Raw genomic sequence first — 25,050 nt, forward strand, 5'->3', positions numbered from 1 at the left:
GGAACAAAATGTAACATCTCAAAGTTTGCAGATGATACCCGGTTGGGTGGAAGGGTGAACTGTGACGAGGATGCAGAGATCCTTCAATGATCTGGACAGGTTGGGTGAGTGGGCTAATCAATGGCAGATGCAGTATAATTTGGATAAATGTGGGTTATTCACTTTGGAAGCAAAAACAAGAAGGCAGATTACTACCTGATTGGCTATAAATTGGGAGAGGGGAGTGTGCAGCGGGACCTGGGTGTCCTTGTGCACCAGTCACTGAAGGTAAGCATGCAGGTGCAGCAGGCGGTAAAGAAGGCAAATGGCATGTTGACCTTCATTGCGAGAGGTTTCGAGTACAGGAGCAGGGATGTGTTGTTGCAATTACACAGGGCCTTGGTGAGGCCACACCGAGAGTATTGTGTGCAGTTTTGGTCTCCTTTTCTGAGGAAGGATGTTCTTCCTCTCTAGGGAGTGCAGCGAAGGTTTACCAGGCTGATTCCGGGGATGGCGGGACTGATGTATGAGGAGAGATTGACCAGGTTAGGATTGTTTTCACTGGAGTTCAGACGAATGAGGGGGGATCTCACAGAGACTTATAAAATTCTAACAGGACTAGACAGGGTAGATGCAGGGAGGATGTTCCCGATGGTGGGGGGAGTCCAGAACCAGGGGTCACAGTCTGAGGGTTCGGGGTAAGCCAGTTAGAACAGAGGAGAGGAGACATTTCTTCACCCAAAGAGTGGTGAGTCTGTGGAGTTCATTCCCACAGGAAGTAGTCAATGCCAAAACATTGAGGTGGCTGGATATAGCACTTGGGGTGAATGGGATCAAAGGTTATGGGGAGAAAGCAGGATTAGGCTATTGAATTGGACGATCAGCTATGATCACAATGAATGGCGGAGCAGGCTCGGAGGGCCGAATGGCCTCCTCTTTCTCCTATCTTCTATGTTTCTATGTATCAGTATCTGTTTTGGGGGAGTGGGTGTAGTGCTTGAGGTCTGTTTGAGTTTGGGGGTGAGGGGAGGTGGCAGGGTGAGGGGGTGGGAGTGAGAAGTGTGGTGAGTGCCCAGACTCTGTGTGGGGCATCTATTAGCTCCAAGAATAAACTGGATTTAGAAACAAGTGGAGCCTTTCAATATTGACAGGAAGAGCAGTGTAAACACGCAAAGAGTTAACGATTTACAGCAGAGCAGTCACCACTGATAAAAGACACACGACTGAGAATCCCCTCGGATCCAGATTCCCGATAATCCGTTGAACTTGAAGTTAATCAAACACTGGGATTAGCATTTGGTTTAAATTGGCCACCACTGGGAACATGGTCAGTGGAATCTGAGGAGACATTAACATTTCTCAAAATGGCTGAAAGCAGTCAGCATATGACATTTTTGTGGCAGCTGGTGGATCACAAGGCCGGAAAGGTTGGAAAAGAACATTATGTGCTGAGCCTTTCTCAGTGAAAGGAGAAAACCTTCACCACATCTTAAAGTGTGAAACACTTGAAATAATTTGACAGCGAATGAACATCCTGGTAAAGCATGGAGAGAGCTGGGATAAGTGTGCGGTCTCGAGACTCAGTAATAAGACCATAAGACCATAAGACAGAGGAGCGGAAGTAAGGCCATTCGGCCCATCGAGTCCACTCCACCATTCAATCATGGTTGATTTCAACTCCATTTACCCGCTCTCTCCCCATAGCCCTTAATTCCTCGAGAAATCAAGAATTTATCCATTTCTGTCTTGAAGACGCTCAACGTCTCGGCCTCCACAGCCCTCTGTGGCAATGAATTCCACAGACCTACCACCCTCTGGCTGAAGAAATTTCTCCTCATCTCTGTTCTAAAGTGACTCCCTTTTATTCTAAGGCTGTGCCCCCGCGTCCTAGTCTCCCCTGCTAATGGAAACAACTTCCCTACGTCCATCCTATCTAAGCCGTTCATTATCTTGTAAGTTTCTATTAGATCTCCCCTCAACCTCCTAAACTCCAATGAATATAATCCCACGATCCTCAGACGTTCATCGTATGTCAGGCCTACCATTCCTGGGATCATCCGTGTGAATCTCCGCTGGACCCGCTCCAGTGCCAGTATGTCCTTCCTGAGGTGTGGGGCCCAAAATTGCTCACAGTACTCCAAATGGGATCTAACCAGTGCTTTATAAAGCCTCAGAAGTACATCCCTGCTTTTGTATTCCAAGCCTCTTGAGATAAATGACAACATTACATTTGCTTTCTTAATTACGGACTCAACCTGCAAGTTTACCTTTAGAGAATGTACCACACTAGATTCTAAATTCTGAAACTCTTTTTGTAAAACTCTCCTATTTCAGGTGCTAGTCCCCCTGACACTAAGGGGCAATTTAGCATGGCTTATCTACCTAACCCGGACATCTTTAGAGTGTGGGAAGAAACCGGAGCACCCAGAGGAAACCCACGCAGACATGGGGAGAACGTGCAAACTCCACACAGACAGTGACCCAAGCCGGGATTCGAACCTGGGTCCCTGGCGCTGTGAGGCAGCGGTGCTAACCACTGTGCCACCGTGCTGGCCATTCTTTCTATCGTTTCTTTCTCACATTTTCTTCTTTATTTCCTCCTTTCTAATACTCACCTGAAACTGCCGATATTTTCCCGAAAGCAGCAACATTTACAGCGAGCAGGACAGCCAGCCAATCCATCTCTCTAAGGTGGGGGATGATTCCTCAATTGGTGGTGGACAGAGTCTGTGGAACCTGAGACTCAGTTGGAGACTCTGAGCTGAGATGTGTCCCTTGTACACAGCCTCATTAAACTGCCTCTGTGGGAACTGAGTGAGGCAATATGATCACTGACTGATTTCATTGTATAGTCTCATTGCAAGTTACACTCCCATGTCAACTATGTTGCTTTCTTCACCCACTTAACTCTTTCACTGGCTGCAGCAAGAGTTTACTTACAGAGTAAAGCTCCCTCGACACTCCCCATGAACACTCCCAGGACAGGGACAGCACGGGGTTAGATACAGAGTAAACTCCCTCTACACTCCCCATCAAACACTCCCAGGACAGGTACAGCACGGGGTTAGATACAGAGTAAAGCTCCCTCGACACTCCCCATAAACACTCCCAGGACAGGTACAGCACGGAGTTAGATACAGAGTAAACTCACTCTACACTGTCCCCATCAAACACTCCCAGGACAGGTACAGCACAGGGTTAGATACAGAGTAAAGCTCCCTCTACACTGTCCCCATCAAACACTCCCAGGACAGGGACAGCACGGGGTTAGATACAGAGTAAACTCACTCTACACTGTCCCCATCAAACACTCCCAGGACAGGTACAGCACAGGGTTAGATACAGAGTAAACTCCCTCTACACTGTCCCCATCAAACACTCCCAGGACAGGTACAGCACGGGGTTAGATACAGAGTAAAGCTCCCTCTGCACTGTCCCCCATCAAACACTCCCAGGACAGGTACAACATGGGGTGAGATGCAGAGTAAAACTCCCTCTACACTGTCCCCATCAAACAATCCCAGGACAGGTACAGCACAGGGTTAGATACAGAGTAAAGCTCCCTCTGCACTGTCCCCATCAAACACTCCCAGGAGAGGTACAGCACGGGGTTAGATACAGAGTAAAGCTCCCTCGACACTCCCCATAAACACTCCCAGGACAGGTACTGCACGGGGTTAGATACAGAGTAAAGCTCCCTCGACACTCCCCATAAACACTCCCAGGACAGGTACAGCATGGGGTTAGATACAGAGTAAAGCTCCCTCGACACTCCCCATAAACACTCCCAGGACAGGTACCGCACGGGGTTAGATACAGAGTAAAGCTCCCTCGACACTCCCCATAAACACTCCCAGGACAGGTACAGCATGGGGTTAGATACAGAGTAAAGCTCCCTCGACACTCCCCATAAACACTCCCAGGACAGCTACTGCACGGGGTTAGATACAGAGTAAAGCTCCCTCGACACTCCCCATAAACACTCCCAGGACCGGTAAAGCACGGGGTTAGATACAGAGTAAAGCTCCCTCTACACTGTCCCCCATCAAAGTCTCCCAGGAGAGTTCGGAGTTGTTCGGAGGGAGGATGTACAGGCAGTTTTGAATAAACTGAAGGTCGATAAGTCCCCTGGGCCTGATGAAATATATGCTAGGATTCTTTGGGAGGCAAGGGATGAGATTGCAGAGCCTTTGGCTTTGATCTTTGGGTCCTCACTGTCCACGGGGATGGTGCCAGAGGACTGGAGAGTGGCAAATGTTGTTCCTCTGTTTAAGAAAGGGAATAGAAATGACCCTGGTAATTATAGACCGGTTAGTCTTACTTCGGTGGTTGGTAAATTGATGGAAAAGGTCCTTAGGGATGGGATTTATGACCATTTAGAAAGATGCGGATTAATCCGGGATAGTCAGCACGGATTCGTGAAGGGCAAGTCGTGCCTCACAAATTTGATTGAATTTTTTGAGGAGGTAACTAAGTGTGTTGATGAAGGTAGGGCAGTTGATGTCATATACATGGATTTTAGTAAGGCGTTTGATAAGGTCCCCCATGGTTGGCTTATGATGAAAGTAAGGAGGTGTGGGATAGAGGGAAAGTTGGCCGATTGGATAGGTAACTGGCTATCTGATCGAAGACAGAGGGTGGTGGTGGATGGAAAATTTTCGGACTGGAGGCAGGTTGCTAGCGGAGTGCCATAGGGATCAGTGCTTGGTCCTCAGCTCTTTGTGATTTTTATTAATGACTTAGAGGAGGGGGCTGAAGGGTGGATCAGTAGATTTGCTGATGACACCAAGATTGGAGGAGTGGCTGAGGTGGAGGGCTGTTGTAGGCTGCAAAGAGACATAGATAGGATGCAAAGCTGGGCTGAAAAATGGCAAATGGAGTTTAACCCTGATAAATGTGAGGTGATTCATTTTGGTAGGACTAATTTAAATGTGGATTACAGGGTCAAAGGTAGGGTTCTGAAGACTGTGGAGGAACAGAGAGATCTTGGGGTCCATATCCACAGATCTCTAAAGGTTGCCACTCAAGTGGATAGAGCTGTGAAGAAGGCCTATAGTGTGTTAGCTTTTATTAACAGAGGGTTGGAGTTTAAGAGCCGTGGGTTTATGCTGCAACTGTACAGGACCTTGGTGAGACCACATTTGGAATATTGTGTGCAGTTCTGGTCACCTCACTATAAGAAGGATGTGGAAGCGCTGGAAAGAGTGCAGAGGAGATTTACCAGGATGCTGCCTGGTTTGGAGGGTAGGTCTTATGAGGAAAGGTTGAGGGAGCTGGGGCTGTTCTCTCTGGAGCGGAGAAGGCTGAGGGGAGACTTAATAGAGGTTTATAAAATGATGAAGGGGATAGATAGAGTGAACGTTCAAAGACTATTTCCTCGGGTGGATGGAGCTATTACAAGGGGGCATAACTATAGGGTTCATGGTGGGAGATATAGGAAGGATATCAGAGGTCGGTTCTTTACGCAGAGAGTGGTTGGGGTGTGGAATGGACTGCCTGCAGTGATAGTGGAGTCAGACACTTTAGGACCATTTAAGCGGTTATTGGATAGGCACATGGAGCACACCAGGACGATAGGGAGTGGGATAGCTTGATCTTGGTTTCAGATGAAGCTCGGCACAACATCGTGGGCTGAAGGGCCTGTTCTGTGCTGTACTGTTCTATGTTCTATGTTCTAGAGATACAGCACGGGGTTAGATACAGAGTAAAGCTCCCTTTACACTGTCCCCATCAAACACTCCCACGACAGGTACAGCACGGGGTTAGATACAGAGTAAAGCTCCCTCTACACTGTCCCCATCAAACACTGCCAGGACAGGTACAGCACGGGGTTAGATACAGAGTAAAGCTCCCTCTCCACTGTCCCCATCAAACACTCCCAGGACAGGGACAGCACGGGGTTAGATACAGAGTAAAGCTCCCTCTACACTGTCCCCATCAAACACTCCCAGGACAGGTGCAGCACGGGGTTAGATGCAGAGTGAAGCTCCCTCAGCACTGTCCCCCATCAAACACTCCCAGGACAGGTACAGCACGGGGTTAGGTACAGAGTAAAGCTCCCTCAGCACTGTCCCCCATCAAACGCTCCCAGGACAGGTACAGCACGGCGTTAGATACAGAGTAAAGATCCCTCTGCACAGTCCCCCATCAAACACTCCCAGGACAGGTACAACACGGGGTTAGATGCAGAGTGAAGCTCCCTCCACACTGTCCCCATCAAACACTCCCAGGACAGGTACAGCACGGGGTTAGATACAGAGTAAAGCTCCCTCTACACTGTCCCCATCAAACACTCCCAGGACAGGTACAGCACGGCATTAGAGACAGAGTAAAGCTCCCTCTACACTATCCCCATCAAACACTCCCAGGACAGGTACACATGGGGTTAGATACAGAGTAAAGCTCCGTCTACACTGTCCCCATCAAACACTCCCAGGACAGGTACACATGGGGTTAGATACAGAGTAAAGCTCCGTCTACACTGTCCCCATCAAACACTCCCAGGACAGGTACAGCACGGGGTTAGATACAGAGTAAAGCTCCCTCTACACTGTCCCCATCAAACACTCCCAGGACAGGTACAGCACGGGGTTAGATACAGAGTAAAGCTCCCTCTACACTGTCCCCATCAAACACTGCCAGGACAGGTACAGCACGGGGTTAGATACAGAGTAAAGCTCCCTCTACGCTGTCCCCCATCAACATTCATTATAACACGAGGTTGAGATGTTAAACTCTTATAATCAATTTTGATCTAATTGCTGGAACTCCCTCCCTAACAGCACTGTGGGTGCACCTACACTATATGGACTGCAGCGATTCAAAGAGGCAGCTCACCACCAGCTCCAAAAGGGCAATTAGGGTTGGGTAATCCCATGATTAGTTAAACTCACATCCCATGAAAGAATATTAAAAATCATCGCCTCCCACAATAAATGAAAGCAATTCTTTCACTGACTTTACACTTTAATCTCCTGTCACAGTGCACTTTCTGAACTCTATCCCGCTCCAGAACCTAAGTATTCCCAAAGATAATCAAGCAAATTGCCGGAATATTCCTCCATCCTGAGCATCTGGGGACGACACGGTGGCACAGTGGTTAGCACTGCTGCCTCACAGCGCCTAGCACTGCTGCCTCACAGCGCCAGGGACCCGGGTTCGTTTCTCGGTTTGCGTCACTGTCTGTGCGGAGTCTGCACATTCTCCCCGTGTCTGCGTGGGTTTCCTCCGGGTGCTCCAGTTTCCTCCCACAGTCTGAAAGACGTGCTGGTTAGATGCGTTGGTCATGCTAAATTCTCTCTCCATGAACCCAAACTGTGTGGCGACTAGGGGATTTTCACAGTAACTTCATTGCAGTGTTAATGTAAGCCAACTTGTGACACTAATAAATAAATTGAAAAAAACTGAAGAGGTATTGTGTTCTTCGCTGGAATCTCCATTCTTACCCAACTCAGGATGTTTGATAGGGGAGGGGTTGGATTAATTTCATGGTGTGGGTTATGTTTCAGTTTATACTCTTTGTGGATCGTAACAGATACCAAATCTCAAAGTCTACACTGACACAGGTCAAATCCTTATTCCCATTAATTCCTTTCTGTATCCAAGAACGTTCTACTGAAAGGTTGCTCTGCCACAGTCACTATCATTGATTCTTGGAGTTTTATTCTTGCCTCACTTTTGTTTTTTTAAGTCAGCTTGAATTGAATCTTACTTTGCAAACAGTGATATAAAACTAGCTGTGATTATACTTTAATTAATTAATCAATAATTATCATCAGTGATAGGTTTTATAGTCCCATCAGCCATGGAAAGCGTCACGGCGGGACAGAAACTTGGATGGACTACTTAAAGGTCCGTTGACCTAGGCTGGGATAGAAATCAAGCAGGCTGCTTTGTTCCGGATGGTGTCAGGTTTCTTGAGTGTTGGAATTGCACCCATCCAGGAAAGTGGGGAGTATTCCATCACACTCCTGACTTGTGCCTGGTAGATGGTGGACAGGTTTGAGGAGTCAGGAGGTGAGTTGCTCACCACAGGATTCCCAGCCTTTGACCTGTTCTTGCAGCCACAGTATTTATACGGCTAGTCCAATTCAGTTTCTGATCAATGGTACACCCCAGGATGTTGGTAGTGGGGAATTCAGCGATGGCAATGCCATTGAATGTCAAGATCCAATGGTTAGATCATCTCTTGTTGGAGGTGGTCATTGTCTGGCACTTGTGTGGTGCAATTGTTACTTTTCATGCCTAGATATTGTCCAGGTCTTGCTGCATTTGGGCTGCTTCAGTATCTGAGGAGTCGTGAATGGTGCTGAACATTGTGCAGTCATCGGCGAACATCCCCACCTCTGGGCTTATGATGAAAGGAAGATCATTGATGAAGCAGCTGAAGATGGTTGGGTCTAGGACACTACCCTGAGGGACTCCTGCAGTGATGTCTTGGAGCTGAGATGATTGGCTTCCAACCACATAGAAACATAGAAAATAGGAGCAGGAGCAGGCCATTCAGCCCTTGACACCTGCCCTGCCATTCAATATGAGCAAGGCTATTTATCTATCTCAACGCCATATTGCCGCATATCCCTTGAAGCCTTCAATGTCTAGAAATCTGTCTGTTTCTTTTCTTAAGTATATTCAGTAATTTGGCCTCCACAGTCTTCTAGAGCAGAGAATTCCATACATTCACCACCCTCTGAGTGAAGAGGTTTCTCCACGTCTCAGTCCTAAGTGGTACCCTGTACCCTGAGACTGTGAGCCCTTGTTCTAGACTCTCCCCCAGCCAGAGGAACAACATCTCTGCATCCAGTCTGTCCAGCCCTGTCAGAATTTTGTACGTTTCAATGAGATCACCTCTCATTCTTCCAAATTCCAGTGAATACAGACCCAGTCAATCCAATCCGCAGGAATCAGTCTGATGAATAGTCACTGCACTCCCTCTATGGCAAAGATATCCTTTCTTAGATAAGGAAACCAAAATTACACACAAAACTACAGTTGCAGTAAGGCATCCTTACATCACTACTGAAGCCCTTTTGGGAAGACGGTGGTACAGTGGTATTGTCACTGGACTAGTAATCCAGAGACCCAGGGTAATGCTCTGGGGACCCGGGTTCAAATCCCACCACGGCAGATGGTGAAATTTAAATTCAATAAAAAAATCTGGAATTAAAAGTCTAATGATGACCATGAAACCATTGTCGATTGCCGTAAAAACCCATCTGATTCACTAGAAGAAAATCTGCAGTCCTTACCTGGCCAGGCCTACATGTGACTCTCAACCCACGGCAATGTGGTTGACTCTTAAATGTCCTCCGAAATGGCCTCAGTACAAGGGCAATTCGGGCTAGTAAATAAATGTTGGCTTAGCCAGCGATGCCCACATCTTTTGAATGAATAAAAAAATGAAGGCCAAATTACCATTTGCCTTCCTAACTATTTGTTGTACCTGCACGTTTGCTTTCAGTGACTGGCATACAAGAGCACCCAGGTCCCTTTGTACATCAACATTTCCCAATCTATCACCATTTAAATAATATTCTGCCATTCTGTTTCTGTTTCCGAAGTGGATAACTTCACATTTATCCACGTTATTCTGCATCTGCTGCGTATTTGTCCACTCGCTCGACTTGTCTCAATCACCTTGAAGCCTTTTAACACCTGCTTCACCCACTCACATTCCCACCAAGTTTTGTGGCATCAGCAAATTTGGAAATATTACATTTCGTTTCCTGTTCCAAACCATTGATGTATATAGTGAACAGCTGGAGCCCAAGATCTGATCCTGTGGAACCCCCACTAGCCACTGCCTGCCGCTCCAAAAAAAACATTTATTCCTACTCTCTGTTTCTGTCTGCTCACCAAGTCTCAATCCATGCCAATATATTACCCACAATCCCACGTGCTTTAATTTTGCACACTCACCCCTTATGTGGGACTTTATCAAAAACTTTCTGAAAATCTGTTAAATAGCGGGATTATATCTGTCCCCTCCCCCTCCAATCTGCCGGGACTGTTCCAGAGTCTACAGAATTTTGGAAGATGAAAACATATCCACTATTTCCATGGCCACTTCCTTTAGTACGCTGGGATGTAGATGATCAGGCTCTGAGGATGTACTGACTTTCAGCCCCATTAAGTTCTCCCACACTTTTTTTTGTAATATTAAGCCCGCAGTCTAAAAACACATCTCATATATACTCTAGGAATATATTAGCCACCGAAGGAGCACTGCTCCTTCCTCAGGTGAGTGGAGAGGTAGATTCACAAACCTACCTCATCACTCACCTGTTGAAGGAGCAGCATTCCGAAAGCTCGTGATTCCAAACAAATCTATTGGACTTTAACCTGGTGTTGTGAGACTTCTTACTGTGCAGACAGAGAGAGAAGGGACAGAAATGAGATCAGAAAATGCAAATCCGACACTGAAGCAGCAAGCACCAGAAGAAGAATGAAAGATTCACAAGATGGCAAAATGTTTTTGAAAATGAAGCAGCAGAAAGTATTTGGCTGAGATTGTGGAACAAGCAGAAATGAAGGTTCCATTTTTGAAATGTAAACATCCAGCGGGAACGTGGCAGAGATCATGGGAAAGGAAAGTTTGAGACCACTGTAGTCCCCAATCTCCTCCAGGGGAACGGGACAACTCTACAATGTCTAAAAAAAGCAGACAAGTTGTTAATAGAGGAGCAAGAAAAGTGAAAGAAATGGTGATAGCAAAGTGCCGGAAACACAGAGTACGACTGCCGTTCCTCCAAGTGTGTTAGGTCGAGATATGTCAAGCCTCAAGACCGTCGCCGGAATTGTACCGCCCCGCCCGCCCGCCATGGAATCGGAGCGGGCGAAGGCGGACAATAGAAACGTTCGCTGACCTTGGGCGGGAATTTCAGGTCTCGCTCGAGCAAGGCTGCGAAATCCCGCCCCTTCTGAATTTATGAATTCAAATATTTGAGTTGAAAAGGAAGTAATAAATTACTCTGCGTTACTCTGTTAGGAAGGAGTGTTTTCTTTAGAGAAGGAGGTTGTCGCATTATGTAATGTAAAGGCACTCTGCAGAGCAAAGGTTAATGTGCAATTGGAATGTGGCACCGCCCACCGTATGATGCAAAAAGTGACATGGTAATAGACACTCAGAAAACAATCTAGAAACAGAACTCTAAGTAAGCAGCATGCCTGCCTGGAGCAGCACCGGGCATGACCATACCTTGGGTCCAGAAATAGTTAAAGACAAGCAGTAAACGGTTCATGTTTAAACATAAAGATCTCTGGACCGCATCAGTGAGAGACATCTAAAATAACCATAATGCAGCATATGGTGGCAGCAAACAGCACCTGTATTACAGCACAAGGCACTCTTAGACATCCTGAAAGGTGCTATAGAAATGCAAGTCTTTTGTTTTATGTGTTTATTATTTTTAAACACAGAAATTACTTTAATTAGTTGGACAATGTTAGTCTCTACAATCATGCACAGAGTAAACCCTCCAATCACAAAGCAAGACCCTCAATGATCACAGTATCGATGAGTTTTCAGTGTCTAGACAGAACATTCTACTATGTCTGGTTCACTTTAATCATTGTTCCTTGCACTACCGGTCCAGCATTAAATCCATTCTGGACTAACAACATTCAGAGGTAAAGGCCAGCGTTGAAACTCCCTCTGATTAAACGTCACCTGCAACTAACTCAATTGTGTCCTTCTAATTGTACATTTGACAGAATCCTTTACACTCCCACCGCTGACTTGGCCTCTTCCGAACACGCACAATATTTACTGAACAAATCTCCTAAAGTTATTGAGAGAGTTGATTTGAGAAGCATTACTGAAACAAGCGTGTTGTTAGCAGGATGGCTGGAGAAGGTGCGGTGCGTTTCTGACCTGCAGGATAAGGCATTCCTCAATGCTGGAAAATCAAACGCTGGGACGCAAAGTTGTTGGGAGTAATTGAGAGCGAGTACATAATGGGGAGATTATTGGTCACATTTCAATAGGCTCAGTAAGTGCGACAGGTTTCCCACCTGAAAGGAGACAAGTGAACAATCTGACAGTTCAAGATCATTTCCACTGGGGGCAACTGTTTAATTCCCAGAATTGTAAACAACTAGGCGACTGCTGGTACGAGGCTGATAATCTAGACACATCTGGAACAGATTCAATGGGCTGAATGGCCTTTGTGTGTGTCACATTGACTCTTCTGATTCTGTGGCTGACCCTGCCCAGCCTGACTAAAGAGGGGCAAGGGGGTGAGGGGCTGAATTCAAGGGGCCAGATGGGAGGGATACATGGTGAGGGGATGAACTGGAGGGGTCCATGCATTGGGTCTATGGGGCCCTCACCCTACTACTTATCTGAGACCAGTCCACGCAGCTATTAAGGGCCTCAATTGGCCCAAGGATCGATGGGCAACCCACCTCATCCCCCCTTATAATATCCAATGGTTTGGGGAGGTTTGGTTGCGGGAAAGCCAAATGTGCCTCCACCACCTTTAGACCCGCTACTGGGGGGGTTGTAAAATTCAGCCCATCAAAGGCATCTCACTGATTGCTCAGGGAATCAGCAAGGAAACCCCGTCAGATCCAAGGGGGTGGCCTGAGAGTATTAAGTGCTCTTCAGGCACTTACATGACCACCTTTGGGCCTTCCCCACGATTCAGGGTCCTGGTAGCAGAAATCCTGCCCAGCAATTGGCCAATCAGAGGCTCCTATTAGGCCGGGATTTCTGGGCAGCCTTCAGGAGGTTTGGGGACACCGTGCGGCCCCTGTTCAATGTGAAATGTGCTGGGCTCAGGGACACTGGGTATGAACTGGTTTGTTGATGAGTCTAATTGACACCCCGTTGTCAGGAATCCCGGATCAGCCCCTTCCATCCTCCCCACCGCCGCGAGGTTGACATTGGGTCACTCCTGTGATTAAAGGGGCCTGGTCACCCTGGTTTCCACCACGATCTGTCTGATAGGACACCCCCATCAACCTCCCCCCACAATGCCCCCCCCTAACTCCATCCAAACCCAGATTTGCACAGTCAGATGTGGAGAAGACTTAAAAACAGTTGGGAAAACAAAAGGAATATTGGAGGCAGAAATGGACAGAAAAATTAAAATTGAAAATGAATCACCGCCCAGTAATTTTCACACAGGATCAGAATTTGTTAAAGCAGAGTGTTTTAGTCGCTGAATTTCCGAGGGCTTAGAGCTCCAATCGCTGCCGTTCGTCACCTTTCCCATTTTGCTCATTCTTCTCTCTACCTTCCTGTTGGAAGAGTTTGGTGAAGAATTTCATCCTGTGTTCCTTCAGCTTCCACTCAGCTTGTGGCTTCAGCCTCAGCTGCATGTACCCTTCATTTTGATCATAAACTGGCCAGAATACCAGCCCTTCCCTGTTAGGGTTCCTGCAAGGGACACAAAATAAAACTATCAGCTTGGTCCAGACTCCTCCCCTACCCCCACAAACCCTCAACCCCCATCCCCCATGCTTTTGATACCTCAGTCAGTGAAGACACAACATTCATGTTGTCATGGATCACATGGAGCAGAAAGATCCCAGATTTGGAATCATAGAACCATAGAATTCCTATAGTGCCGAAACATAGGAATTAGGAGCGGGAGTGGGCAATTCAGCCCTTTGAGCCCGCTCCGTCACTTACCATGATCATGGTTGATCTTATCCTGGTCTCCACTCCATTTTCCTGCCTGCTCCCCCTTGCCCTTTATTCCACTTTTCATCAGAAACATATCCATCTCTTTCTTGAATCTGTGGTTGATTCTGCCTCCACTGCACTCTGGGGCAGTGAGTTCCACAGATTCACAATCCTCTGACAAGTAATTTCTCCTTATCTCAGGTTTGAACCTAACCCCTCTCACTCTATGGCTGGAATTCTCCCATCCTGCCCGCCACTGGAATTCTAGCGGGCGGGAGGGCGGACCATGTACAGGTCCATTGAAGTCGGGATGGAATCTCTGGTTTCAGGCAAGTGCGTCAGGGAATCCCGTTCTATATCTATGGCTTCTTGTTCTAGACTGTCCCACAAGGGGGGACATCTGTTCAACGTCCACCTTATCAACCCCTGTAGCATTTTATATACTTCAGTCAGATCTCCCCTCATTTTTCCGAACTCCATAGATGAGCTAGATGGGGCATAGATCAGTTAGATAGTCAATATCTTTTCACAAAGGGAGCCTAAAACTAAAGGGCATAGGTTTAAGGTGAGAGGGGAGAGATACGAAAGGGTCCAGGGGGGCAATTTTTTCACACAGAGGGTGGTGAGTGTCTGGAACAAGCTGCCAGAGGCAGTAGTAGAGGCGGGTACAATTTTGTCTTTTAAAAAGCATTTAGACAGTTACATGAGTAGGATGGCTATCGAGGGATATGGGCCAAATGCGGGCAATTGGGACTAGTTCAGTCGTTAAAAAAAAAAAGACGGCATGGACAAGTTGGGCCAAAGGGCCTGTTTCCATGCTGTAAACCTCTCTGACTCCAGCGAGTACAAGCCCAAGCTATTCAACCGCTCTTCATGCGACAGCCCTTTCATCCTTAGAAAGAAAGAAACCCTACAGTGCAGAAGGAGGCCATTCGGCCCAGCGAGTCTGCACCGACCACAATCCCACCCAGGCCCTACCCCCACATATTTACCTGCTAATCCCTCTAACCTACGCATCTCAGGACTCTAAGGGGCAATTTTTAACCTGGCCAATCAACCTAACCCGCACATCTTTGGACTCATCCCTTTGAACCCCATCCCTGGAATCAATCTGGTGAACTTCCTCTGAACTGCCTCCAATGCCACCACATCCCTCCTCAAATAAGGAGATTAAAACTGGACACAATACTCCAGATGTGGTCTCACCAACACCCTGAACAATTGCAACAACAACTTCTCTACTTTTAAAATCCAGTCCTTTTGCAATAAAAGGAAAGATTCTATTTGCCTTTCTTATTATATGCTGCACCTGCATACCCACTTTCTGTGATTCATGCACAAGGACCCCAGATCCCTCTGCACTGATGCACTTTGAATCTGCTTCCCATTTAAATAAGACACCATTTAGCCCATCAGGTCTGCACTGACACTCAGAAGAGCATCCCACCCAGGCCCAGAATTTAAAATCACACTTTACTCACTGGTCTGCACTGAGGTTGTTGGCTTTAATGAGGGACGCAGTGCGGGCTTTACGCTTGGTGCTCCTGGGTTTTTGGTGTGAGGATGGGTAGATAGGGATGGAAAAGGAAGGAGGGTTAAGGAAGGGCGGCACGGTGGCACAGTGGTTAGCACTGCTGCCTCACAGCACCAGGGACTGGGTTCGATTCCCGGCTTGGGTCATTGTCTGTGTGGAGTTTGCACGTTCTTCCCGTGTCTGCGTGGGTTTCCTCCGGGTGCTCTGGTTTCCTCCCACATTCTGAAAGACGCGCTGGTTAGGTGCATTGACCCGAACAAGTGCCAGAGTGTGGCGACTAGGTGAATCTCACAGTAACTTCATTGCAGTGTTAATGTAAGCCTTACTTGACTAATAAATAAACTTTAAGAAAAGGAAGAAGCAGGGAGTGGGTAAGGAGTAAAAAATGTATCACCCTGTGTTCTTGCCCTGGATCTTAATCGTCACGGGAAAGTGAGTGTCAGGGTCAAGCCCCCTCTCCCAGTATGTCGAGAAACAGGACTTGCTGTGGATTATGCTTCATACTAACTTCCTCCCAGACTATTTCATCTCACCCCATCAACATACCCTTCTGTCCCTTTCTCCCTCGTGTGTTTATCCCGCTTCCCCATTTGAAGTATCTTCACAATTCACCTTCCTGTGGGACTGTGTTCTACATTCTCACCACTCTCTGGGCAAAGATTTATTAGTGACTATCTTATTTAATTCTGCTAATGGTGATGCAAGTTAAATAAACGTTTACAAAAGGAAAAAACTGCGAATGCCCAAAATCCGAAATAAAAACGGAAAGTGCTGGGAATACTCAGCAGGTCAGGCAGCATCTGTGGAGTGAGAAAGAGTTGGGGTGGAATTTTCCCGTCCAGCCTGCCAGGGGAATCGGAGCGGGCGGGACACGGACCATGCAAAGGTCCATTGACCTTGGGTGGGATTTTCCGGATTTGGGGTGAGCGCGGCCGGAAAATCCCGCTCTTAATGTTTCGGATGCAAACATCAGAACTGACATTTTTTTATGAACTAATTGTTTAGCAGAGAGCTGTTTGGACAGCAGCTGTGATCCCAATCCAAAATTTTGGAAACTTAGGGTGTTTGTGTGAATCTGTTCCACATTTATTCTTGAAGGCTGGTGAAATAACAAACCCAAAATCAGTTATAGAACCATAGAACCATAGAAAATTACAGCTCAGAAACAGGCCTTTTGACCTTTCTTGTCTGTGCCGAACCATTTTTTGCCCAGTCCCACTGACCTGCACTTGGACCATATCCCTCCACACCCCTCTCATCCATGAACCCGTCTAGACTGGTTAGTCTAAAGGAATGGGATTCAGCATTGTCGAATCATGGGCTGATTCCAGCACAGAGGGAGGCCAATCGGCCCTTCAAAACCCATGCCATCTCTCTGAAAGACCACTCCACTAGTTTCATTTCTCTGTCTTTCCATCTACAATTCTGTTTCCCAATTTGTGCTTATCCCATTCCCTTTAGAAAATCAGGATTCAATCTACCCCATCACACTCTCAGCCTGTCCATTCCAGATCCTAACTACTCCCTCCCCTCATGTTGTCTATTTGATGCTTTTCCAAGACTTCCTCCAAAGGAAACAGTTTCCCTACATCTATTTTACTTTTATTTATTGTGTCATGGGGTGTGGGCATCACTGGCAAGGTCAGCATTTGTTCTCCATCCATAATTGCCCTTGAATCAAGTGGCTTGTTCGGCCATTTCAAAGGGGCATCTAAGAGTCAACTTCATTTCCGTGGGTGGAAGTGTTGGAAGTTTCTGAGTTGATTATCAACCTGTTGAACTGTGTTGAATTCCCCTTCCGTGGTTAACAATTCCTAGCGTTGGACTCAAATCTGCAGCTTCTGGTCAATGGTCGGGGCACTACCACTCTGCCACACGGCCTCCTATTCACCGTGGTATGTACTGAACAAGTGGAAACACCTGCCCCTATCCACGCCTCAGCCTTCTCTTTTCTAGAGAAAAGAGGCCAAATCTGTTCATTTGTTCCTGAGGTAAAAACTACAAGGGCGGCACAGTGGGTTAGCACAGCTGCCTCACAGTGCTAGGGACCCGGATTCGATTCCCGGCTTGGGTCACTGTCTGTGTGGAGTTTGCACATTCTCCCTATGTCTACGTGAGTTTCCTCTGGCTGCTTTGTGCATTGACCCGAAAAGTGGCAACTAGGGGAATTTCACAATAACTTCATTGCAATGTTAATGTAAGTCTTACTTGTGACATTAATAAATAAACTTTACTTTAACTTACCCTTTCTTAGCAAAGTTCGCCCAGTAAGCCATCACTGTCCTGCTCAGAGCCACCTCCTCTTCAGAGACATTTCCTGCAGAAAAAGTTTATCAAAACAGGATCATTATTGGGAGATTGCGAACGTGCTGGCTTCTTCCAGATCAGATGGACAATCATCAACCTAAAAGATTCATTCTTCTTCCCTCTCTATGGATGCTAATTGGCCTGTTCGGTATTTCCAAACATTTCTATTTATATTTCAGAGCTTTAGCATTTGCAGGACTTTGCTTTTTGTTACCAGAAGGAGACATGAATAGAGAGAGGAAAGAGTTAACGGCAAAGCAAAATACTGCGGACACTGGAAATCGGAAATAAAAACAGAAAATGCTGGAAAAACTCAGCAGGTCTGGCAGTGTCTGTGGAGAGAGAAACAGAGTTAATCATAGAATCCCTATAGTGCAGAAGGAGGTCATTCGGCCCATCAAGTCTGCGCCGACCATAATCCCACCCAGGCCCTATTCCCACGACCCCTCATATTTACCCTGCAAATCCCCCAATTCAGCATGGCCAATCAACCTAACCAGCACATCTTTGGACTGTGGGAGGAAACCGGAGCACCCGGAGGAAACCCACGCAGACATGGGGAGAACGTGCAAACTCCACACAGTGACCTGAGGCCAGAATTGAACCCCGGACCCTGGCACTGTGAGGCAGCAGTGCTAATCACTGTGCCACCGTCCTGCCCAATTACTGTTTCGAGTCTGTATGACTCTTCTTCAGAACTGGAGAGAAGTAGAGATGTGACGTGTTATATAATCGGAAAGGAGGGTGGAGAAGATGGCGCACAATAGAATGTCAGGGATAGGTTGGAGCCAAGGCAGGATTGACAAAGATGTCCTGGACACAAGACAAAGGGAGTGTTAATGGTGGCATTAATGACTAAAAAAGTTGCTGATCGCGGCATAAAGATCAGATCAGAATGTGTTAATCGAAGAACAAAGGTCAGTGCTCAGTGAAAGCAAAACTAAAGAACAAGTGACAGAATTGCGAGGGGTGTGGTGGCTGGCGTTGGGACAAAAAAACAAAAAAGGGTTAAAGATGGAGGGGAAAGGTCTCACTCTATAGTGGATGAACTCAATGTTGAGTCTGGAAGGTTGTAAGGAGCCTAATTGGAAGAGGAGGTGTTGTTCTTCCAGTTTGCTTCACTGGAAAGAGTGAATGTATGTTGTTTGTAGAGCAATAGGGCAGAGAATGTCACTGTGTCTGCTGAAGGGCTGGAGAGACTGTCATCAAAGGCAGATAACACCTGCTCATTTATCACAGGGACAGCACGAGGCCATTCAGCCTTTAAAAAATCCTCTCCTACAATGAGATCTCAGCTGATTTCTATGTTAACTCCACTCACCCACCTTGGCTTCCTATCCTTTTACCTTTATCAAGCCCTGATTTAAACTGAATAATTGAGTTGGCACCTAGTGTTTTTAGAACAAAGAACAAAGAAAATTACAGCACAGGAACAGGCCCTTCGGCCCTCCAAGCCTGCACCGACCATGCTGCCTGACTTAACTAAAACCCTCTACCCTTCTGGGGACCATATCCCTCCATTCCCATCCTATTCATGTATTTGTCCAGACGCCCCTTAAAACTCACTACCGTATCTGCTTCCGCTGCCTCCCCCAGCAGCGAGTTCCAGGCACCCACCACCCTCTGTGTAAAACACTTGCCTCGTCCATCTCCTTTAAACCTTGCCTCTCACACCTTAAACCTATGCCCCCTAGTAATTGACTCTTCCACCCTGGGAAAAAGCTTCTGACTATCCACTCTGTCCATGCCTCTCATAATCTTGTAGATTTCTATCAGATCGCCCCTCAACCTCCGTCATTCCAGTGAGAACAAACCAAGTTTCTCCAACCTCTCCTCATAGCTAATGCCCTCCATACCAGGCAACATCCTGGTAAATCTTTTCTGTACCCTCTCCAAAGCCTCCACATCCTTCTGGTAGTGTGGCGACCAGAATTGAACACTATATTCCAAGTGGGGAAGAGTTCCACACTTTTCCCACCATTTGTGTGGAGACATGTTTTCTAACATCCCCCTGGAATGATCTGGCTCTGATTTTAAGGTGATGTTCCCTCTTTATCTACCCCATCAATCCCTTTCAAACTCCTTAAAACCTCAATCAAGTTAAAAAAAGAAAAATCATCTCAGGCAGTTAATAAACTACAAGATTGAGTCTGGAAGGTTGTAAGGAGCCTAATTGGAAGAGGAGGTGTTGTTCTTCCAGTTTGCTTCACTGGAAAGAGTGAATGTATGTGAATTGTGTACAGTTTTGGTCACCTAGTTACAGGAAGGATGTAAATAAGATTGAAAGGGTGCAGAGAAGGTTCACAAGGATGTTGCCGGGACTTGAGAAGCTGAGTTACAGAGAGAGATTGAATAGGTTGGGACTTTATTCCCTGGAGCGTAGAAGATTGAGGGGAGATTTGATAGAGGTGTATAAGATTTTGATGGGTATAGATAGAGTGAATGCAAGCAGGCTTTTTCCGCTGAGGCTAGGGGAGAAAAAAACCAGAGGGAATGGGTTAAGGGTGAAAGGAGAAAAGTTTAAAGGGAATATTAGGGGGGGCTTCTTCACGCAGAGAGTGGTGGGAGTGTGGAATGAGCTGCCGGATAAAGTGGTAAATGCGGGGTCACTTTTAACATTTAAGAAAAACTTGGACGGGTTCATGGATGAGAGGGGTGTGGAGGGATATGGTCCAAGTGCAGGTCAGTGGGACTAGGCATAAAATGGTTCGGCACAGACAAGAAGGGCCAAAAGGCCTGTTTCTGAGCTGTAATTTTCTATGGTTCTATGGTTCTATAAGAGATAGATAGGATCTTAATAAGGGGATCAAAGGTTATTGGGAAAAGGCAGGAGAATGGGGATGAGAAAAATATCAGCCATAATTGAATGGCAGAACAGACTCGATGGGCCGAATTCTGCCCCTATGTCTTATGGTCTTTACAAGTTCTGATGTGGAGATGTCGGCATTGGACTGGGGTAAACACAGTAAGAAGTTTAACAACACCAGGTTAAAGTCCAACAGGTTTATTTGGTAGCAAAAGCCACACAAGCTTTCGGAGCCTTAAGCCCCTTCTTCAGGTGAGTGGGAATTCTGTTCACAAACAGGGCATATAAAGACAAAAGCTCAATTTACATGAATAATGGTTGGAATGCGAATCCTTACAGCTAATCAAGTCTTTAAGAAACAAACAATGTGAGTGGAGAGAGCATCAAGACAGGCTAAAGAGATGTGTATTGTCTCCAGACAGGACAGCCAGTGAGACTCTGCAGGTCCAGGCAAGCTGTGGGGGTTACAGATAGTGTGACATGAGCCCAATATCCCGGTTGAGGCCGTCCTCATGAGGACAGAATTCCCACTCACCTGAAGAAGGGGCTAAGAGCTCTGAAAGCTTGTGTGGCTTTTGCTACCAAATAAACCTGTTGGACTTTAACCTGGTGTTGTTAAACTTCTTACTGTCTTTACAAGTTCTCCAGATATTCTGCACACGAGAGCATTATTCTGCACTGTTTCATTTCAGTGAAGTGTCACTCGGATTAAATACTTTTACATTCCAGTCTGGCTGCTAACTTTCTGGTGAATCAGATTTGCTTGCTTTCCAAGGACAATGTATCCTTTCTAAGGTGCAGTTCCTGAAACTGGATCACGTTACTCCTGAGATGCTGTAAACAGGCTTTATTCAGCTGCGGCACAACCTCCTGTCTTGATATCCGTAGTAAGAAGTCTCACAACACCAGGAGCACTCCGAAAGCTAGTGTGGCTTCTGCTACCAAATAAACCTGTTGGACTTTAACCTGGTGTTGTGAGACTTCTTACTGTGTTTACCCCAGTCCAACGCCGGCATCTCCACATCATTGAATCATAGAAACCCTACAGTACAGAAAGAGGCCATTCGGCCCATCGAGTCTGCACTGACCACAATCCCACCCAGGCCCTACTCCCATATCCCTACATATTTTACCCACTAATCCCTCTAACCCACGCATCTCAGGACACTAAGGGACAATTTTTGCATGGCCAATCAACCTAACCCGCACATCTTTGGACTGTGGGAGGAAACCGGAGCACCCGGAGGAAACCCACGCAGACACGAGGAGAATGTGCAAACTCCACACAGACAGTGACCCAAGCCGGGAATCGAACCCAGGTCCCTGGAGCTGTGAAGCAGCAGTGCTAACCACTGTGCTACCGTGCCGCCCGTATCCATACCCGGTGTAAGGACTAACATTCCACTTGCTGACCTTTTCGTACCTGAAAGCAAGCACGTCCCAGACAGCATCTTACATTATGGTTTGGAATTAATGCAAGACTTTGTTGAAATCTCATCTTCTGAACTTGGAAACAAAGGAGTAGGCCATTCAGCCCCTCGAGCCTGCTCTGCCATTTGGCGGGATCATGACTGATCTTCTAGCTCACCCCGATTTTCCTGCACTATCTCCGTATCCTGTAATGTCACTGGCATTTCGAACTCTATCAGCCTCTGCTTTGAACATACCTAATGACTGAGCTTCTACAGCCCTCTGGGTTAGAGAATTTCAAAGAGGCCGGGAACCCGCTGTTGGGGTGAGGGGTTTGCCTGCGCTGGGACTGGAAGATCCCATGAGCAGGAAGGGCTGGAAAGTCCTGCCCTTTGTGTCAATATTCACCCATTTTATTACTTCATCATGGTCATTACTTTGGATTGCACCCTGATCAAATGTCTCTCCAGCTCCTGTGTTGAGTTAATTTTTGGTATTTTTTTTAGAGTCACAGCATCTGTGGAAAGAAACACGCAGAGAAGACATTCTGCAAGTTTAACCCGAAACAGTAACCCTTTCTCTCTCCACAAATACTGCCTGACCTACTGAGATATTGCAAAATATTTTCTTTATCTTTCAGAGCTGTTTTGTCTGCAGTGCTTTGCTTTTGTAATCGGGTTTTTTGGTGCAAGATTTTATCAGGTGTTATTACCCCACTGATACTCAAAGAACAAAGAACAGTACAGCACAGGAACAGGCCCTTTGGCCCTCCAAGCCTGCGCCGATCATGATGCCTGCCTAAACTAAAACCATATGTACTTACAGAGTCCGTCTCCTTCCATTCCCATCCTATTCATGTATTTGTCTAGTTGCCCCTTAAATGCCGCTATCGTACCTGCTCCCACCACCTCCCTGTTCCAGGCATTCACCACCCTCTGTGTAAAAAACTTGCCTCACACATCTCCTCTAAACTTCTCCCCACGCACCTTAAACCTATGTCCCCGAGTACTTGACTTTTCTACCCTAGGAAAGAGCATCTGACTATCCACTCTGTCCTTGCCACTCATAATCTTTTTCATGAATCATAGAATCCCTACAGTGCAGAAGGAGGCCATTCAGCCCATTGAGCCTGCACTGACCGCAATCCCACTCAGGCTTTATCCCTGTACCCACGTATTTACCCTGTTAATCCCCCTGACACTAATGGGCAATCAACCTAACCGGCACATCTTTGGACTGTGGGAGGAAACTGGAGCACCCGGAGGAAACCCACGCAGACACAGGGAGAACGTGCAAACTCCACACAGACAGTGACCCAAGGCTGGAATTGAACCCGGGTCCCTGGCACTGTGAGGCAGCAGTGCTAACCACTGTGCCACCGTGCCACCCACGTAGACCTCTATCAGATCACCCCTCGACCTCTACCGTTCCAGTGAAGACAAACCGAGTTTATCCAACCTCTCCTCATAGCTAATACCCTCCAGATCAGGCAACATCCTGGTAAACCCCTTCTGCACCCTCTCCAAAGCATCTACATCCTTCTGGTAGTGTGGCGACCAGAATTGTACACAATATTCTAAATTGCTGCTACTCGTTAGACTCCAGTTCCCAATGTCAGTGTGATAGGAGACCACACTTGGCCTGTCAAACAGGAAATTAAAATGTGGGAAGGATAAACTCAGTAAGACTCCAGTGCTTCTCCTCACCTAAAAATTTCACACCATCCTCCAAAAACATTATGCCAAATACAAATCCAATGTCATCGCCGTGGTCAGATTTCACAAACTCTGGTCGTTCTATTCCGTATGTACCAGGTCTGTGCTGAAATTCATACAGGAAAACAGGGTGTCCAGCATCTGAGGAGAGAAAACAGGAAGGTTAATCCCTCAAATTCCATAGAATCTCCTACAGTGCAGAAAGAGCCCATTCAGCACTTCAGGTCTGCACTGACTTGAAAGGCGGAATGCCACCCAGGCCCTCCCCTCCACTCTATCCCCGTAACCTCACGCACTTTTCATGGCCAATCCACCTAACCCGCACATCTGTGGACAGTGGGAGGAAACCGGAGCACCCGGAGGAAACTCACGCAGACACGGGGAGAACGTGCAAACTCCACACAGACAGTCACCCGAGGCTGGAATTGAACCTGGGTCCTTGGCGCTGTGAGGCAGCAGTGCTAACCACTGTGCCACCATGACACCCCATTCAGTGGAGAAACTAAAGAAACTGGGATTGTTACCCAAAGCGCAGAGAATGAAGATTTAATATTCGTATTCAAAGTCATGAAGGGGGTTTTATTCATTCATGAGATGTGGGTGTTGCTGGCTACACCAGCATTTATTGCCCATCTCTAGTTATAGAGTCATAGAGGTTTACAGCATGGAAACAGGCCCTTCGGCCCAACTTGTCCATGCCGCTCTTTTTTTTAAACCCCGAAGGTGGTCCCAATTGCCCACATTTGGCCCATATCCCTCTATATCCATCTTACCCATGTAACTGTCTAAATGCTTTTTAAAAGACAAAATTGTACCCGCCTCTACTACTACCTCTGGCAGCTTGTTCCAGACACTCACCACCCTCTGTGTGAAAAAATTGCCCCTCTGGACACTTTTGCATCTCTCCCTCTCACCTTAAACCTATGCCCTCTAGTTTTAGACTCCCCTACTGCCCCTGAGAAGGTAGCGGTGAGCTGCCATCTTGAACCCCTATAGTTCTTGTGGTGTAGGTACACCCACAATGCTGTTAGGGACATAGTTCCAAGATTTTGACCCAGTGACAGCGAAGGAATAAAAATTTATTCCAAGTCAGGGTGGTGAGCGGTTTGGAGGGGAAGCTGCAGGTGAGTGTGTTCCCATTTATCTGCTGCCCTTGTCCAAGTGGCAGGGATTATGGGTTTGGAAGTTGCTGCCCAAGGAGGCTTGGTGAGTTCCTGCAGCGCATTTTGTAGGCGGTACACACGGCTGCCAGTGTTCTTGGTGGTAGAGGGAGTGAATGTTTATGGATGGGATGCCTCAGGGACTGCAGTGATTCAAGAAGGCAGCTCACCATAACCTCCTCAAGGGAAAAAGTATAAAAGCAAATTACTGCGGATACTGGAATCCGAAACCAAAAGAGAAAATGCTGGAAAATCTCAGCAGGTCTGGCAGCATCTGTAACGAGAGAAAAGAGCTGACGTTTCGAGTCCAGATGTCAAAGCTCTGACAAAGGGTCACCTGGACTCGAAACATTAGCTCTTTTCTCTCGTTACAGATGCTGCCAGACCTGCTGAGGTTTTCCAGCATTTTCTCTTCTCAAGGGCAACAAGGGATGGATAATAAATGCTTGCCCAGCCAATGATGCCCAAATCCCATGAATGAAAAGGAAGGGTTGTGCAAATGGAAAATG

The 25,050-nt window shown here is 46.9% G+C and overlaps 1 protein-coding gene across 1 annotated transcript in view; it reads right to left on the reverse strand.

Annotated features, from left to right (window-relative positions):
* ces2b (carboxylesterase 2b) overlaps window positions 1-25,050 on the reverse strand; it is a 108,734-nt gene that overhangs the window by 44,862 nt on the left and 38,822 nt on the right. Inside the window, exons 11-14 of the mRNA XM_078210446.1 lie at window positions 23,373-23,522; window positions 17,388-17,460; window positions 13,162-13,360; window positions 11,177-11,261 (exon numbers count right to left, since the gene is read on the reverse strand). Of these exons, the coding sequence (XP_078066572.1) occupies window positions 11,177-11,261; window positions 13,162-13,360; window positions 17,388-17,460; window positions 23,373-23,522 (507 nt within the window). The remainder of the gene's footprint in view (window positions 1-11,176; window positions 11,262-13,161; window positions 13,361-17,387; window positions 17,461-23,372; window positions 23,523-25,050) is intronic.

This window comes from Mustelus asterias, chromosome 4, assembly GCF_964213995.1.
Source record: "Mustelus asterias chromosome 4, sMusAst1.hap1.1, whole genome shotgun sequence".
In the NCBI taxonomy this organism is placed as follows: domain Eukaryota; kingdom Metazoa; phylum Chordata; class Chondrichthyes; order Carcharhiniformes; family Triakidae; genus Mustelus; species Mustelus asterias.